Source organism: Candida oxycetoniae (genome assembly GCF_023343755.2).
Source record: "Candida oxycetoniae strain CBS 10844 chromosome Unknown scaffold6, whole genome shotgun sequence".
In the NCBI taxonomy this organism is placed as follows: Eukaryota; Fungi; Ascomycota; class Pichiomycetes; order Serinales; family Debaryomycetaceae; genus Lodderomyces; species Lodderomyces oxycetoniae.
The window spans coordinates 335,904-353,805 of record NW_026055365.1 but is presented as its reverse complement, the minus strand read 5'-3'; the positions used below and the strand labels follow the sequence as shown (position 1 = coordinate 353,805).

Here is a 17,902-nt window from a genome sequence, read left to right as displayed (position 1 = left end):
GAAAATGGAAAATGGAAAATGGAAGATGGAAGATGGAAGATGGAAGACGAAGGAGATTACTGTTTAGGCAAATCTCCGGTAGGCTACTCTCAACTTTGATCTAAAACTGTCACCGTCTACATACGTTCCCATTAGCCACCTATCTCCACCATTTGAGTCGGAAAATCCATTTCTTGAGTGCAAAGTTCTTCTATTTTCAAAGATGACACAAGAGCCTTCCTTCAATTTAACTTCGTAGTGATTCTTCAGGTCATTAATAAAGTTTTCAAATAGTTGGAAACCTCTAACAAAGTCGTCGAAAAGTTCATAAAGTTTCTCATCTTTTGTAACACCCACTTCGAATGGACCTTGGAACGGTGGTGAGTAATTAATTGCATGAATCTTGGGAAAACAAGAGCCATCTATTTCTGGGTCTTCAACAATAAGTGGTCTTTTATAATAATAATACTCATTGTTGTTATCATAGTGATAAGTAATTGGAATCTGCGTTAAAGCCTTGTATGCAATTGGGTCTTTATTTCTGACATATTCAGCTGCCAAGAAGGAATCGCAAAACAAATTTTCTCCACCCAAAGTTGAATTGTCTATGGCATGCAACATTTGCAATCCAGGTGGTGATTCATAATAAAGCAAGTCCATATGGAGTGGTAAAAAAGTATTGGTGTAGGCAATATTTTTTGCCTCTGATTTCAAGTTTCTTACATTGAAAAGCGAACCATAAAAAGTCTTTTTGATGTATCCAAATTTGTTTGCGATTTTGCTAACTGGCCATGCACTTACATTTGCTTCATTCATCTCGGTCATTTCGGGTCTTGGGATATCGTCAATAAAGCAAAGACCATACCTGTTCAAATTGTGCAAAACATTGAAAAAAGTCCTTTCATCATTCATTAAATCCTTGTAATTGTGGTGTAGTTTGGATAGGTTATTAGTGAGTTCGGTTTTGTCCCAAAGTTTCCTGTCTTTGTCAAAGAACTTACCGCTTCTTCTAGCTTGTTGAGTGGCATTTTTGTTCAAAAATGACCATGAATAAGTTGACCTAATTGTTGTTTTCCCATTGTTATTGCTCCATTGAACTTGTAAAGCTGGTTCTTTTTCAAAAGAAGAAACTATTGGTTCACCTTCTATAGTGAGATTTTTTGAACATTCTGCAGTAGTAAATAACTTTTGGCTCGTGGCAGAATCTACAGACTCTGGTGATGTACACGAATCGCGCAAAAAGACATTATTGAATATAAGTGGTTTTCCATTGATGCGCAAGGAAATTTCCTTATTGTTAAACTTGACCAATGAAAGCTGCTTTGACGAATTGTACCTTACTTGTTGCAAAGTGACCCATAATGGTCGTTGTTTAATTAACATTTTTCCACTTGTGCTTCTTGAGCCCTGCAACTTTAGTCTTTTGAGCCCAGCAACTTTAGTCTTTTGAGCCCAGCAACTTTGAGTCTTTTGAGCCCAGCAACTTTGAGTCTTTTGAACCTTTAGTATAACAAGTAATTTGATGTAAATTGGTGTGCCAATTTAATTTCCCTAGCCGCCGAGCCTTTTTGAAAAAAAAAAAAAAAAATCCGGGGAAGGGTAAAAAAATCGTACCATGCATAATGGAACATGTCCAATTGGGCGGCTGCAAAAATACAAAAAAAAAATTATCTGGTGAAGTTAGGGCTATGTGGAACCAGGGCTATGTGATGCCAGGGCTATGTAGTGCCGGAACTGTATTGGTTCAATGCAAAGATATGTTGGATCGGACCCGAAAGGGGGAAGGGGGAGACATTTTCTCCACAACGAGTCAGGGTATAAGTAGACCGAGTAAGCACGGGTTAGTAAAAAGTCAATTCTGAAAATATCAAGAACAATGCAAGTAATGCAAGTACGTTTTATATTACTTTTATCGCTTTTGGGATCTGCAGTATCTGATGATTATGATGATGATAGTGATTGTGAGGATTGTGAACGAGCTAGAGCTCGTTTGAATTCCGTGTGTGGCTCGCAACCTACAGATAATGAGAACATTGAACGTTATCTTCAATGTATTTGTGGGATGAATGAGGACTTTTTCGATGATTATAGCGACTGCATTCAAGATTGCCGTAGATTTGATCTTTACGAACCACGTACAGACGAGCGTCAACTACGTCAATTATATTGCGATATGGCCAGTGATGCAACATCTGTTTTGCAAGTTATTTCAACGCAAACCAGTAATATTCCAGGGTTGTTGGCTTGGAACAGTGCAACGTTTACAAGAGGTGATGCAAGTGGGCAAACTAGCCAAGCAAATGCGCAACCAAGTCAAACAAATGCGCCAACTAGTCAAACAAATGCGCCAGCTAGTCAAACAAATGCGCCAGCTAGTCAAACAAATACTGCAAACAATAATCAAGCACCAGCAAATAGTGCAAGTAATGGTCAAGGACCAATGACAAATGTTGCGAATAACCAAGGAGATGGTAGAGAAAATACAGGTAGTGCGCAACGAAATGGCTCACAAAATAAAAGAATCGATACAATTTTGATGCTTGCCTTGGCATTAATATAATACAACACTATCGAGCGACACTATTGAGCGACACTATCGAGCGACACTATCGAGCGACACTATCGAGCAGAGCGAGATAGTGGAACAGTACTGACTAGCTTGTCACAACACTATCGAGCGACACTTTCGAGCAGAGCGAGATAGTGGAACAGTACTGACTAGCTTGTCACAACACTATCGAGCGACACTTTCGAGCAGAGCGAGATAGTGGAACAGTACTGACTAGCTTGTCACAACACTATCGAGCGACACTTTCGAGCAGAGCGAGATAGTGGAACAGTACTGACTAGCTTGTCACAACACTATCGAGCGACACTTTCGAGCAGAGCGAGATAGTGGAACAGTACTGACTAGCTTGTCACAACACTATCGAGCGACACTTTCGAGCAGAGCGAGATAGTGGAACAGTACTGACTAGCTTGTCACAACACTATCGAGCGACACTTTCGAGCAGAGCGAGATAGTGGAACAGTACTGACTAGCTTGTCACAACACTATCGAGCGACACTTTCGAGCAGAGCGAGATAGTGGAACAGTACTGACTAGCTTGTCACAACACTATCTCGCTCTGCTCGATAGTGTCTCTCGATAGTGTCTCTCGATTGTGGAGTAAAATTCCTTTTGTTAGATGCAAACAATTTTCTGTTATTTCTATATACAAAATTTATAGAAAATTTCTGTCTTGTTGCTTACAAGTTATTGCTTTATAAATTGATGTTTTCAATTAGACTGCTTTGGCATAGATTTCAATTGTTTTACACTCTACTGTTTTGAAATCTACCACTTTTATAGAAAGATTCTCTTGCTTTCAAGTTATTGCTTTATAAATTGATGTTTATAGATGCTTTCGCGTAGATTTAGCTTTTAAACTAAAACTTTAGACAAATCTTTACATAGAACAAATGTTTCAACTCTTACAAACTCAATTGTTTTACTCAACTGTATACACACAACTGTATGCACACAACTGTTTTACTCAACTGTATACACTCAACAGTTTATGAGATTTACTACTTTTTTACATGCAAATTTGCAGCTGCTATAACAGCTTATAACAGCTTATAACAGCTTATAACAGGTCATAACAGCTTCTTTTGCTTTTTGCTACTTTTTCTACCACCCTAATGCTCTTTTACTTTTTACTACTCTTTTCTTTTCTACTCTTCTACTCATTACTCTTCTACTCATTACCCTTCTACCCTTCTACTCTTTCCTCTTCTACTCTCTACTCTTCTACTCTCTACTCTCCTACTCTCCTACCCTTCACCCTTCTACTCGTCTACTCTTTACTCGTCTACTATTTACTCTTCTACCCTTCACTCTTCACTCTTTCCTCTACTACTCTTTCCTCTTCTACCCTTTCCTCTTCTACCCTTCACTCTTTACTATTTACTATTTACTCTTCTACTCTTTACTCTTCTACTCTTTACTCTCCTACTCTTTACTCTCCTACTCTCTACTCTCCTACTCTCCTACCCTTCACCCTTCTACTCGTCTACTCTTTACTCGTCTACTATTTACTCTTCTACCCTTCTACTCGTCTACTCTTTACTCGTCTACTATTTACTCTTCTACCCTTCACTCTTCACTCTTTCCTCTACTACTCTTTACTCTCCTACTCTTTACTCTCCTACTCTTTACTCTCCTACTCTTTACTCTCCGACTCTTCTACCCTTCACCCTTCATCCTTCACCCCTTCCTCTTCCCTCTTACTTTTAGTGACATTTTCTATTCTTTCAAAATTTGCTGCGTTTTTTTTTTTTTTTTTCGCGTTTTGTTAATAAACAAAAGGTTTTCAATCATCAAGCTTTTATTTAATAACTAATTATTCAATTGGATACAAGGAAAAGGTATAGGGCATACCTATATGTATCATAACCTTATGGAATAGCAATGGAGGATAACAATCTTAGTGATAAGGATTATTCTGCCTCAAATGATCATGATATCTTCAAGAAAAAATTTACTTCGCTTTCAAGACCAAGGCAACCATTGAGAGAAACGAATTCAAATCTACCGATATCTTCATTCAAAAGACAGGGTAAACATGATAAATCAGTCGGTATTCATTCTCCAAAAACTCAATCGCCTTGTGAAAACTTTGGTAAACGCAAACATTCTCCCTTAAGGAAACTGCGGTCTAGTTTAAGTCCTTTGAAGAAAATCGTCGAGGATCTTGTTGTCAAAGACTCAAATTCAGCACAAAGAGCTCAAATTGATACGCCCCTAGGAAATTTGGATAAGGCGGGAAAACCAATTAAAATAGTTGAAGGGGAATCAACTCAGCCGGGGGGGAACCCAGGGGGGAACCCGGAGGGGCACCACCAGATGAAGGAAAAGGGGCACCACCAGCAGAAGGAAAAGGAGCAGCACCAGCAGAAGGAGAGGGAGCAGTACCAGCACCAGCAGCACCAGCAGAAGGAGAGGGAGCAGCACCAGAGTCAAGGCAATCACCTACCGTCGCAAATACCCAAAACTAATCCAAATTCAAGTCATGAACAAACTGCAGAACCGGTGTTTGAAACACCTAAAAAAAGAGGACGTGCCGCTTCTGACGATAGAATGGAACACAAAAGATTCGTTAAACCCAAAACTGAGGAAATAGCAACAAATTTGTTAAACAAATATATAGACAAAAGACCCCAAATTGGCATTGCATCTACCAACCAAACTTACGAGTCTGAAAAGTATACTACAAAAAAACTAGACTCTACAGTTACCAACAAACATTCCATCTCCTTGAATGAGCAAAAAGAACAAAGTAGAATAAAAAATGATGTTCAACTCCATTCTCCTTTCCAAAGCCAGCTGAAACAGACCTTTTCTCAACAATGCAAGGAGAAAAATATACCCCATCACAAGCAAAATGGAAGCAAAAGTACTATCGATGATTCCACAAGCCAAGGGGGTCTCAAATACAACAAATCCTCACTCAAAATGCTAGACTTGAACAGATTGGACCAAAGGCATCAGGAAAAATCGGTAGAAAATAAAAGTCGTAAATTGCAACTGCAACTGCAGCAACAACAACAGCATCAGCAACAGCAACAGCATCAGCAACAGCAACAGCAACAGCAACAACAACAACAACAAAAGGCTAATGGAAGATTATCAGGAGATGAATTATTGCAATGGCAGCAATCTTGGAGGAAAATCATGAAAGAGTCTACTGTCTTTTTTGAAGGATATCATGATACACAGCTGTCAGAATATAGGCGAGCTATTAAATATCTCAAGTATGTTGGTTGTGAAGTTGCTCCATTTTATGGTAATGATGTTACAATTATCATATCAAAGAGGCCCTATGACGATAAAGCCCATTACCCAGCACATGACATCTTTAGCAATGTATCCCGCTTGAAAGTTAAAGTTTGGAACTATGATAAGCTATTCAGATTTATGAAGAATCTAGGGTTAACAACCACTACCGTTTCGGAAGAACAGTCTGTTAATACACATACAATTCTTCCCCCTTCATTGTCCAACAATAACCTATATAGTTTACTAAAAGGTGAGAAAATTTATGGATCAACGGATAGGGATCCAAATGCCAGGCGTGATGATTTTCATTATTTTGGTAAAAACTATTTATATGTATATGACTTAAGCCAAGCGGTTAGACCAATTGCAATCAAGGAATGGGGACAAGACTATCCAACGTTAAGCCTAACATTAGATGGGAAGTGTCCATTTATATATGATCCTTTAGACCAAAACTCAGAAAAGAAAAGGCTCAAGAGATTAAGGAAATTCGAGGCAACTAAAGCACATCGTCAAGCCTTGAGAGCAGCTTCTAACAAAGTTATTCATGGTATTACATTGTCAGTTGAAGGTTTTACTGGAACGAGTACTAGCACAGATAATACTGAAGAGGCATCCAACGAAGAGGCATCCAACGAAGAGGAGGAAGAGGAGGAGGAAGAGGAAGAGGAGGAAGAAGAAGAAGAAGAAGAAGAAGAAGAAGAAGAAGAAGAAGAAGAAGAAGAAGCAGTGGAATTCAGGCAACCATTAACTAGAAACTCCTCAAATATGCAGTCGAGAGCTGTAGAAAATATGGCTTCTGGTTACAATGGAGTATCGAATGCTTTACAATTCTCGATGGACTCAAACTTGAATAGTAATGCTCTTGCGGCTGGGAATGGTTTAGGACCAATTGGCTCACAAGTACCTTCGAAGAACTTGAATAATCTTAAAAAGAGAATATTTTTGAAGAGAAAGGTTGCAGAACGCAAGGACAAGGAGATGACACCTGGGTATTGTGAAAATTGCCGTATCAAATACGATAGCTTTGACGACCATATTATGAGTAATAGGCATAGAAACTTTGCATGCAAAGACAGCAATTTCAAGGATATAGATGAGTTAATACTCACATTGAAGGAAAGTAAGTCTTTGGGCCACGTCACATCGAATGGTGACTATGTGTAACTTACACACACAGGGAGAGGGAGAAAGAGAAAGAGAAAGAGAAAGAGAAAGAGAGGAAGAAAAAGAGAGAGTCTTTGTCTTTATGTTATATATTAGCTAGAAATACAACTTCTAATTCATAAAAATTGTGCCATGCTTTAGGGTAGCTCTCTATCAAAAGAAAGTTTTGATCTGAAAAAAAAATTCGTTACCAAAAAGATTTCAGAATTTTTCAAGTATTCTTTAAAAGAATCAAATAAAGTTTGGACGGAGTTTATGTTAAGTAGGTACATAACGAGACAGCGTAGTAAGCATGTACTACTTCTAACGCGATCTTATGCTGATATAATTAACGAAATACGAGCCAAGTCGCCTACAGAGTCGCCGTCGCCGTCGCCGTCACAGCAGCAGCAGCAGCAGCCCAGAGTAAATCGTTTTGCGCAACAATATGCTCAACTGGAACAGCAGTCGCTGCACAAAAGTTCACTGGGGCAGCAGAACAGACCTCGGAATCGGTCGCTGTTGTCTAATTCCCATGACGATTCTCGGAATAGTAAAAACTATGAATATCAAAAGAATGCAACTCCTCGTTCTGGATTCAATAGGACGCAGTATGAACCAAATGATAGACTGCAACAATCGCAATTTAACAATGGCCATTTCCGATCCAATAACCAGGGGAACAATGGGCAGCCGAGAAGAGACAAGGCTCCATTTCAATCCAGAGATAATCATCAACAACGACATACTCCGGGCTTTGGCCATCAATTGAAACAAATTGTACCTCAACTTACAAAAGAAGAGATTGAACAACAAAAGACTTTGAAATTCCAAGAACTTCAAAAGGAAATTGCAAGACAAGATGCCGCTAAGGATAATAATCGAGATACTCAGCAAATTAAATCACCCATGTTTCAAAAAAAAATCATTAATAGTAAGAAAATGCAAAGGAACAACAACAACAACAACAAGAAGAAGAAGAAGAAGAAAGCCTTGGTGAAAATCCAACTCCCGCCATTTATTTCTGTTTCTAATTTGGCTACCGTCATGCAGGTCCCTTTAAATGATGTATTCAAAAAACTTGAAGGATTAGGGTTTGAAGATATAAGACACTCATACATTTTAGACAAGGAGAATGCCGCAATGATAGCAGATGAATATGATCTTGAAGTGGAAACTGTTAAAGAATCCAAAAATTTAGATTTATTCCCGGCTCCGGTGAAACAAGAGTTGCTAAAGGAAAGGCCACCGGTAGTAACAATCATGGGACATGTTGATCATGGGAAAACTACAATTTTAGATTACTTGAGAAAATCGTCAATAGTCAAGGGGGAATTTGGCGGTATTACGCAACACATTGGTGCGTTTTCTGTAATTGCTCCACAATCAAATAAAAAAATTACATTTTTAGATACCCCTGGTCATGCGGCTTTCTTGAAAATGAGAGAACGAGGTGCTATTATCACGGATATCGTGATTTTGGTAGTTGCTGCTGATGATTCGGTGATGCCTCAAACAATTGAAGCTATAAAGCACGCTAAAAAAGCTGGTGTGCCAATGATTGTTGCTATAAACAAGTGTGATAAGCCGGGTATCAATGTTGATAAAGTTTTGGCAGATTTGTCCGCTCAAGGTGTTGACGTTGAAGATTATGGGGGAGAGACGCAGACTGTACAAGTTTCTGGTAAAACCGGGTTGAATATGGATAAACTTGAAGAAGCCATAGTAACATTGAGTGAGTTAAACGAGTTTAAAGCAGAGACAAAAGATGTACCAGCAGAAGGGTGGATTATTGAATCTGAAGTATTGAAAGGAATGGGAAATGTAGCTACGGTATTGGTACGCCGAGGGTCTTTAAAAACAGGTGATATTATTGTTGCAGGCGAGACATTTTGTAAAATTAGAGGAATGAAGGATGAATATAATAAAGTGATTAAAATTGCAGGGCCTTCGACTCCAGTCCAAGTTTGGGGGTGGAAAAATTTACCGGATAGTGGTGATCAAATCTTGCAAGCTCTGACAGAACACGTTGCTAAGAAAGTGATTGATTATAGGGTTGCTCGATCCCAAGAAATTCAAGTTTCCAGAGATATTGAAGATATCAATGTTAAGAATGCCGAAGCTATTAAAGAAGCTGAAAGACTAGACAAAATTGCCGAGATGAAGAAGGCAGGGTTGGATCCAAGTGAACTAGAAAAAGCAGTAGAAGAGAATGGTATTAAGAAATGCGAGTATATTATCAAAGCCGATGTATTTGGTTCCGCGGAAGCTATTAAAGAAAGCATTGATGGTTTAGGTAACGATGAAGTTAAGGCTTCGGTTCTTTCCCATTCAGCCGGTCCACCGACGGAGTCTGATATTGAGCTTGCCAAAACTTTTGGAGCAACAATCTTTTGCTTTAATATACAAGTACCAAAGACAATTCATTTGAAAGCAGAACGCGAAAAAGTGGAGATAAAGGAACACAACATTATCTATAGGTTGATTGAAGATGTCACTGAGAAGTTGAGTACACTTTTAACTCCTAGAATAGAGACCAAGATTTTAGCCGAAGTGGAAGTGAAGGACGTTTTTACAATATCTCAAGGTAAATCGAAAATGAAGGTTGCCGGATGTAAAGTATCCACGGGTATCATCAAGCGTTCTTCTCAAGTTAAAGTTTTAAGAGATGGCACCCAAGTGTTTAAAGGCAACTTATCTTCACTCAAGCACGTTAAAGAAGATATCGCTGAGGCTCGCAAGGGAGGTGAGTGTGGTATCACTTTCAGCGATTGGAACAAATTTGAACAGGGCGACATCATTCAAGCATTTGAAGATGTTGAACATAAACAATACTTGTAAATAGAGATTGAAGTATAGAATGAAAGAAAAGAAAAGAAAAAGAAAAAAAAATATAAATGTGAAAAAAAAAAAAGGTTTTGCAATAAAAGTAAAGCATTTCTATACAAGAGTTAAAAATGTCATCTCGCGATGAGTACTCTTCGGACGAGGAGGATATCTACGACTCTGGAAAAGGTTCACAAGTTCTATTAGGTTTTGTAGACGGTGCAATTACTAATGATGATTTACCAACCATTGAAGACACATTCATTGGAGGGCAACCAGTATGGCTACATCCCGATTCCAAACCACCAGAAAGCTATTTAATCTGTGATCATTGCCGCCAGAAACTTGCACTATTAGTCCAGGCATTTGCACCGATTGATGGCAAGATATATGATAGGGTTATTTATACGTTTGGGTGTAAGACCTCCACCTGTGCCAAACAAAAAGGAAGTGTCAAGGTCATAAGAGGTATAAATAAGAGTCCCCAAACGGTAAAGAGGATAAAAGAAGAAATAGAGGAGGCAAATGCAAAACTTGTTGATGAGAAATTGAGACTTGACAATGTAAAGAAATTGAATGAGGAAATGACAAAAAACTTGTTCAAAAGGGACGAGAGTGGTGTATTTTCTGCAAATCCTTTTGGTGGTAATCCCTTTGAAAAAACTGAGGTACTGAAAGAAAAGGAGGTGCCAAAGGAAAAGGGGGTACCAAAAGAAAAGGAGGTGCCAAGTCCCCAAACATATGCTCAAGCCGCATCAAAAAACGCACCAAAATCAAAAAAGAAAAAGACATTAGATGAAAAGCTTCCCGAGTACAATGGAAGTTTTGTTTATGTCGAGCCAGAAAAGTTTAAAAAGGATAAAAGCTCAGATGCAGAGCTTGAAAAGTACAGACATTTGATAGATCAAGATGAAGATGATTTAATGGTAGAGGGATCTTCAAGGAGAGGGTCTCAATCATCAGCAGTATTGGATCCACAAACACAGAAGATTTCCAATATGTTAGACGACAAGTACTTTGCATCATTTTCATCAACGGTGAAGCATAATCCGGGACAAGTACTACGCTATGATTTGAATGGGAAACCATTACTCTACAGTGGGAAAGACGAAGTTGCTAAAAAGTTTTTGCTCACGCCCGCTAATATACCAAAACCAGGTTTCAATCCTTCAAGTGAACGTAGATTTGAATTTCAGTTGATGCCAAAGGCCATCATGGACTTGGAAGGGTTGGATGATAAGGATAAGGTTGATATCAAGGATATTCTCAATGGTATGAGTTGGGGCACTATTATTGTTTGTACAGATGTTGAAGATTATATTCCCGAGGAACAATTTGACGAGAATAAAGTAGGGTATATAGAGGAGTGGTGTGGTGTTCAATGGGAGGAAAGTGTTTAATAACACTATCGACCTATCGACACTATCGAGCGAAGCGAGATAGTGTAGCACTGACTACACCGACACTAGCGACACTATCGAGTGAAGCGAGATAGTGATACTATCCCCACCACACTATACACGTTATATAGAGTATATATGCACATGAGCAGCACTTACAACACCAACACTAGCGACTGTATCTCGCTTCTCTCGATAGTGGAGCAGCACTGACTACACCTACACCATCGACACTATATTGCTTCGAGCAACACTATCGAGCAGAGCGAGATAGTGTTGTAACAAGCTTTTGAGTGTTGCTCGACACTATCGAGCAGAGCGAGATAGTGTTGTAACAAGCTACTGAGTGTTGCTCGACACTATCGAGCAGAGCGATCGACACTATCGAGCGACACTATCGAGCAAAGCGAGATAGTGTCGAGCAACACTCAGTAGCTTGTTACAACACTATCTCGCTCTGCTCGATAGTGGAATAGGCTCTGCTCGATAGTGGAATACGCTCTGCTCGATAGTGGAGTCTGTTTCAAAGACAAAGTTTGAATTGTTTTATTGTTCTATTGAAGTTGCATGCAACCGACACGACATTATCGAACAAAGCGAGATAATGAGCGCATAGCCTTTATTCCTTTGAGTTACAGCTTTAGCGTTAAAAGAAAGAAAAAAAGGGCTTTTATCGCTGCGTCTGCTTATCCCCGGTGGAAAGTACGGCGGGAGGAATTAGAAAACAGTCTAATGCTATTGAGCAGAGCAACACTATCGAGCAGAGCAACACTATCGAGCAGAACAACACTATCGAGCAGAACAACACTATCGAGCAGAGCGAGATAGTGTTGTAACAAGCTTTTGAGTGTTGCTCAACACTATTGAGCAGAGCGAGATAGTATTGTAACAAGCTTTTGAGTGTTGCTCAACACTATTGAGCAGAGCGAGATAGTATTGTAACAAGCTTTTGAGTGTTGCTCAACACTATCGAGCAGAGCGAGATAGTATTGTAACAAGCTTTTGAGTGTTGCTCGTTAGTGTCGATAGTATCAGTGGCAACTAGTGTGCTCCACTATCTCGCTCTGCTTGATGATGTCGCTCTGCTCCATAGTGTCTCCTACAAGGAGCACTTTTATTAATATTCTATTTAAATAAATATGTGAGTGCTCCACTATCGAGCAGAGCGAGATAATATTGATCAATCTACTATCGACTAGACTCGTTTCACTTGTCTAGTCTCTCTCCACTATCTCGCTTCGCTCGATAGTGTCGAAAGTGTCGATAGTTTTGACCTATCTACTATCGACTAGACTCGTTTCACTTGTCTAGTCTCTCTCCACTATCTCGCTTCGCTCGATAGTGTCGAAAGTACTGCCAAAAATAAAACGCCACCTTTGTATTTCTTTTTTTCGTTATTGTTTGAGGAAAAAAGCTTTTAGAATGAAAGGAGCAAAGGAGACTGGATAAAGGAGACCAAAGGAGAGCAAGGGGGAAGGAACATTTATAGAAATCTTTTATTTAAATATATATGTGAGTGTTGATCTATCTCTCTCGATAGTGTTGATCTCTCTCTCTACTCAATAGTATTGACTAGACTCGTTTCACTCGTCTAGTCTCTCTAAATGTAACTGCAATTACATCATTTTGTCGCAAGCTACCATACTACCTGCCCACCTGAAACACCCGCCATCTCCGCCCATTTTTTTCTCCTTCCCCCCCCCCCCCAAGCACAAAGATTGGCATCCCCCAAATCTGTTACATTGCATCATAAATATGTACATTCTAATTTCAGATCCTACAACTCATTAGAGAGTTACATAAAGAAGAAAAAAAAAAGAATGGAAAACTCTCCTTTCATATATTTGCGTTTTTATAAGAGATTTGACCTAATGAATAGGTGAGTTGGTATATTGTATTTATATTGCTTTTTACACTATATAAACTGATGATATACACTATATAAGAGAAACCTTTAACCATAATTGCTCTCAACTCTAGAGACAGCATATTCAACAACAATTTGTAGCCATACTATCAAAACCATCCTCGCTCTGCTCGATAGTTGGCATATTCTTTAAAAATAGCATTTGATAATAGCATATTCAACTAGATAGAGTCCTAATTCACAGTTGATATGTCAAACGAATACTCCTCATCTAGCGATGAAGAGAGTTTCCGTGACTCGCAACACCGATTCCGCATCCAGCTACCCCAACATTATCTAGATTTGAACAAGGCCCGTAAACATAAAAGAGACAATATCAAATTGAACAAGGCTACTTCAAATTTTGCAAAAGTTACAAAGTTGAACCCAAAAAAGAATGCTAGATTTGCAGACTCTTACACACCTAAGGATCTAAGGTTTTCAATGGGGTCGTCAAGAGCTTCAGATACCGAGGATGATTCAGATGACACAGATGAATTTACACCGGGAAAACAACTGATGGGGGTAGAAATCTTGCCCCATTTCACATTTGATCAAGAAAACATTAAAAAAAACCAACAGAGCATGCAAGACAGTAGTGATGAGAGTGATGAAATCAGCAATGAGGATGATGGTGATGATAATGATAATGATAACCGAAAAAACACAGATTTCCAAACGCACACGCATCCCAACCGGCTTCCTCCTCCTCCTGAACAAGTGTATCAGACTGATTCCTCTGACGATGAATCAGCCAAGAATGAACAGTATGATGATGATGATGATCATCATCATCATCATCATGGTCAACATCATCATAACCCTCAGCCTCGCTTTTCTTCTTCTCCTTCGCTGGAGAGGAATACTTTTCCACGACGAAAATCAAAAGAATCGTCTAGCAGCTTACATGATGAGACTTTTCCCTCACTCAATTCTCGTAAATCAAATGAAACCAGTGAAAGCAAGAAAAATGATAAGGAACTGTCCTCTGGGGGCATTAAAGGTATACTTCGGAAAATGTCACTTGTTGATAGATTCCCTTCAGATGATATTCATCAAGATATTGGTCACAGTGATACATTTCTTGGTAGGGTCTTCAATATTGGTCATGGTGGAATCAGCGGTGGAGGTTTGACGCCAGGAGCTTCGCGAGCTTCTGATGCGTCGTTGGAAGCTATAGATGAGGAGAAAAAAGTTGGTTTTGCTGAGAGTGAAAACGATAGAGATGCAATTGAAATGAAACCAATTGCAAATTTCGAGGATTTGAGCGAGGAAGCTAAGCAATTGATTCGTCAGCATTTACCTGGTCACGTATTGGATACAGTTAGTACTAATTCTGGCACTACTTCTACTACTACTACTACCAATAATAACAATAATAATAACAATAACGGAACAAATATCACACCTAGTGGCAGCTCCTTTGAAAAGTTGTTGGATGATGAGAAAGGAAACAAGAAAAGTACCCTGGATGATAATGGCAATAGCGATAATGACAACGATGACGATGACGAGAAAAAGCGCAAATCCAAAGAACGTAAAAAAAGACAGAATTTATTTTATGCACCAAACCCCGATATATATTTGCGTGGAGAAAAAAATGAAGGGATCTACAATGATGAGGAAGGTAATTACTGGAAGGATCTTGAGGGAGAATACGTGGCAAGACCTAAGCAAGTTCAAGCAGGTGTTTTATCTTCATTGTTAAAGTTGTATCAAAATCCTCAGGAAACCAAATCAGCTAGTTCGTTGACCACATCAGATAGTCACACTTTGCATTCGGACGAAAATAGCTATGAAGAGGATAATAAAAGAGCAACACTGCATTTGGACATTACCAAGTTGAAACTGGGTATCAAGTCAGGACTCAAATTTGGAAAGAAAAGCATAGAAGCAGGAGTGAACAGTGGAGTTGTGGACGCTCCCAACGTTTCAAAGAAAATATTCCACAAAGCAGCATCCAAGTTAAAGAGTAATGAATATGCAAATAAAGGTATCGATAAGCCACTACCTAAAGTGGATGACAGTGATATTGACGATGACGATAATCTGGATGCTCGCGATTCAACAAAACCAGATATACATAGTCATTTGCCCTCTTTCCAAAATGCTAAACCCAAGATGCCTAAAAAGATGGAAAATGCAGGTGGGAAAATGAAAAAGAAATTAAGAAATAAGCAACGTGCCGAAAGATTAAGAATAACTGTGCACATTGCAGATATTCTACAAAGCCAACGATTCATAATGAATATGTGTCGTGCTTTGATGTTATTTGGTGCTCCAACGCATCGTTTGGAGGAGTACTTGATAATGACAAGCCGAGTATTGGAAATTGATGGACAGTTTATGTATTTTCCTGGTTGTATGTTGGTTTCATTTGGTGATGCAGCAACACGTACATCGGAAGTGCATTTGGTGAGATGTGCGCAAGGTTTGAATTTGGGTAAATTGACAGATATGCATAGAATTTACAAAGCAGTGATTCACGATTTGATTGGTGTTGAAGAAGCTTCTAAAAAATTGGATGACTTGCTAAAATCGCCAAACAGGTATTCACCTTGGATGTGTGTTTTATTCTATGGGTTGGGATCACTTGCAGTGACTCCCTTTGCCTTTCAAGGTGGATGGATAGATTTGCCTATATCATTTGGTCTTGGATTATGTGTTGGATATTTGCAATTTTTCCTTAGTTCAAAATCCAATTTGTACTCCAATGTTTTTGAAGTTTCTGCTGCAATTGTTGTTGCATTTGTATCCAGAGGTATTGGATCTATCAGATCGGGTAATTTGTTTTGTTTTAGTGCCATTACGCAGGGCGCCCTAGCATTAATCTTACCTGGATATATTATTTTATGTGGTTCATTGGAATTACAGTCGAGAAACTTGGTTGCTGGATCAGTTCGTATGTTTTATGCAATCATATACTCGTTGTTTCTCGGGTTTGGTATAACATTAGGAGCCGCACTATACGGGTGGGTCGACCATAATGCAACGTCACAAAACTCTTGTCTACCAGGCCACACAGTAAATGATAAGTTTAGAATTATTTTTGTTCCGTTATTTGCAGTTATGCTTGCATTAATAAACCAAGCAAAGTGGAGACAATTACCAGTAATGATAGTTATTACCGCGGCAAGTTATGTGGCAACTTATTTTGCTGGAAAACATTTTTCAACCGTTACTGAATTCACCTCGTGTATTGGTGCTTTCATTATTGGAGTTTTGGGGAATTTATACTCAAGAGTATGGAAAGGTATGGCCGTTTCAGCAATGTTACCGGCTATATTTGTGCAAGTTCCTTCTGGTATTGCATCAAAGGGTTCGTTAATATCGGGTCTACAACAAGCGGACAAAATAAATAACAGGAATGGAACCACAACCGAAGTTGAAAATAATACGAGTTCATTGAGTTTTGGTGCTACGATGGTTGAAGTGTCAATTGGTATTAGTGTTGGATTATTTGCTGCAGCGCTAGTTGTATATCCATTTGGTAAAAAAAGAACCGGTTTGTTCACACTTTAGGGGAGGGGGGGTTTGTGTTCTGATGAGATGAGAAATGATGGGTTTGAGTTTTGATAGAAGTTTATTATTTATTTTATAGAAATGGAAAAGTATACAAGGTTTAGATAGAAATGGAAAAGTTCAAAAGGACTTGATATAGAGATTGAAAAGTGTAAAAGGTTTTGTTAGAGGTAAAAAAAAACTGAAAATTTAAAAAAACCAAAGATAAAGACCTAAAGTCGTAGAACGAGTAGTTGAAATCTCAGTCTCTGTACAGAAAGAGAAGTTGAATGCCATGTTACAACAAAGACAAGTCTCTAAGCTCTTGAAGAAAGCATTAGACCCTCTCCCGTCGACGACACTACCTCCAACCACGTCATTTCGCGCGATATCTATTTCTTTATTATCGAAACATGGAAATCCATTAATATCAATTACATCCCATTCCAGATCCTCGTCTTCTACTCCCGATTCAGATCAGCTACGGATCTACTCGCTTCTAGCGTATAATACAACCTTGTCGTCTGACGAAGAATGGAACACGGTTGATTTCCAAGGGACAAAATGCATAATTTCGAGATTGGTATTGAATAATCATGTTGATGAAACATCTCCCAGTGACAAACAAGGGATCAATATTACTGGGGAGTCTGAAGGTAGTAATGTGGAATCCTTGATTAAAACAGGAAAAGAGGAAGATGAAGTAGTAAGCGAGCCTATTGTATTTTATGTTGTCCTATTTTATGATACGGGGGGGGAATCGGAAAATAAGCAAGACGAAGACGAAAATGGCGATAGTAATCACGAGGTAAAAGAGGGTAAGGATAAGTATCTTGCAGATGCAATAGCTAAAGTTAAAGTTGATTGTATAGTGGATGCTTTAAGAGAAGGATTAAATGGATATGGTGAGAAACACTAAAATAATGTTGTCTCATTTGTTATACCATTTTTGGAAGAAGGTGTATCACTATCGAGCAGAGCGAGATAGTGTCATTAGTGTCACTAGTGTCAATAGTCAATGCTGCACCAGTCATTATCACCTACTATTGCTTATACCATACATCATTTTGTTGTAAACGGAAACCGAGTCCCCAATATCTGTTGACTATAGAGTTTATTAGGAGGTACACAGATATACTGAAAAGTAAAGGTTCAATTTATATTTTTTGGGCGCCGGATAGCACCTGTTCTCCAAATCCCTGGAGAACAGGTAGAAAAGCCTACTGCTGAACTATTTTTAGCCAAGTTTCACATTCATATTAAAGAGAGGGCGAGAGTGATGGAATGATGGAAAGGTGGAAAGGTGGAGAGAGAGAAAGGAAA

At 38.9% G+C, this 17,902-nt stretch overlaps 5 protein-coding genes across 5 annotated transcripts; 4 read left to right on the top strand and 1 right to left on the bottom strand. All coding sequences in view use genetic code 12, as the record gives it.

Moving 5' to 3' along the window:
- Nucleotides 1–63: 63 nt before the first annotated feature.
- On the bottom strand, nucleotides 64–1,610 carry KGF56_000713 (uncharacterized protein; the record flags this gene model as incomplete). Its single annotated transcript, XM_049326653.1, has 2 exons — nucleotides 64–1,462; nucleotides 1,594–1,610. 2 exons carry the CDS (start codon nucleotides 1,608–1,610, stop codon nucleotides 64–66), a joined length of 1,416 nt encoding a protein of 471 aa, XP_049182326.1.
- Nucleotides 1,611–1,855: 245 nt separating this feature from the next.
- KGF56_000712 (uncharacterized protein) lies at nucleotides 1,856–2,539 on the top strand (the record flags this gene model as incomplete). The annotated part of the gene is made up of 1 exon (XM_049326652.1): nucleotides 1,856–2,539. One exon carries the CDS (start codon nucleotides 1,856–1,858, stop codon nucleotides 2,537–2,539), a length of 684 nt encoding a protein of 227 aa, XP_049182325.1.
- Nucleotides 2,540–4,432: 1,893 nt separating this feature from the next.
- On the top strand, nucleotides 4,433–9,787 carry IFM1 (translation initiation factor 2; the record flags this gene model as incomplete). Its single annotated transcript, XM_049326651.1, has 2 exons — nucleotides 4,433–6,953; nucleotides 7,311–9,787. The coding sequence occupies 2 exons, from the start codon at nucleotides 4,433–4,435 to the stop codon at nucleotides 9,785–9,787; spliced, it is 4,998 nt and encodes a 1,665-aa protein (XP_049182324.1).
- Nucleotides 9,788–9,903: 116 nt separating this feature from the next.
- KGF56_000710 (uncharacterized protein) lies at nucleotides 9,904–11,172 on the top strand (the record flags this gene model as incomplete). Its single annotated transcript, XM_049326650.1, has 1 exon — nucleotides 9,904–11,172. The coding sequence occupies one exon, from the start codon at nucleotides 9,904–9,906 to the stop codon at nucleotides 11,170–11,172; it is 1,269 nt and encodes a 422-aa protein (XP_049182323.1).
- Nucleotides 11,173–13,288: 2,116 nt separating this feature from the next.
- On the top strand, nucleotides 13,289–17,498 carry KGF56_000709 (pheromone-regulated protein; the record flags this gene model as incomplete). The annotated part of the gene is made up of 2 exons (XM_049326648.1): nucleotides 13,289–16,587; nucleotides 17,030–17,498. 2 exons carry the CDS (start codon nucleotides 13,289–13,291, stop codon nucleotides 17,496–17,498), a joined length of 3,768 nt encoding a protein of 1,255 aa, XP_049182322.1.
- Between the last annotated feature and the right edge of the window lie 404 nt (nucleotides 17,499–17,902).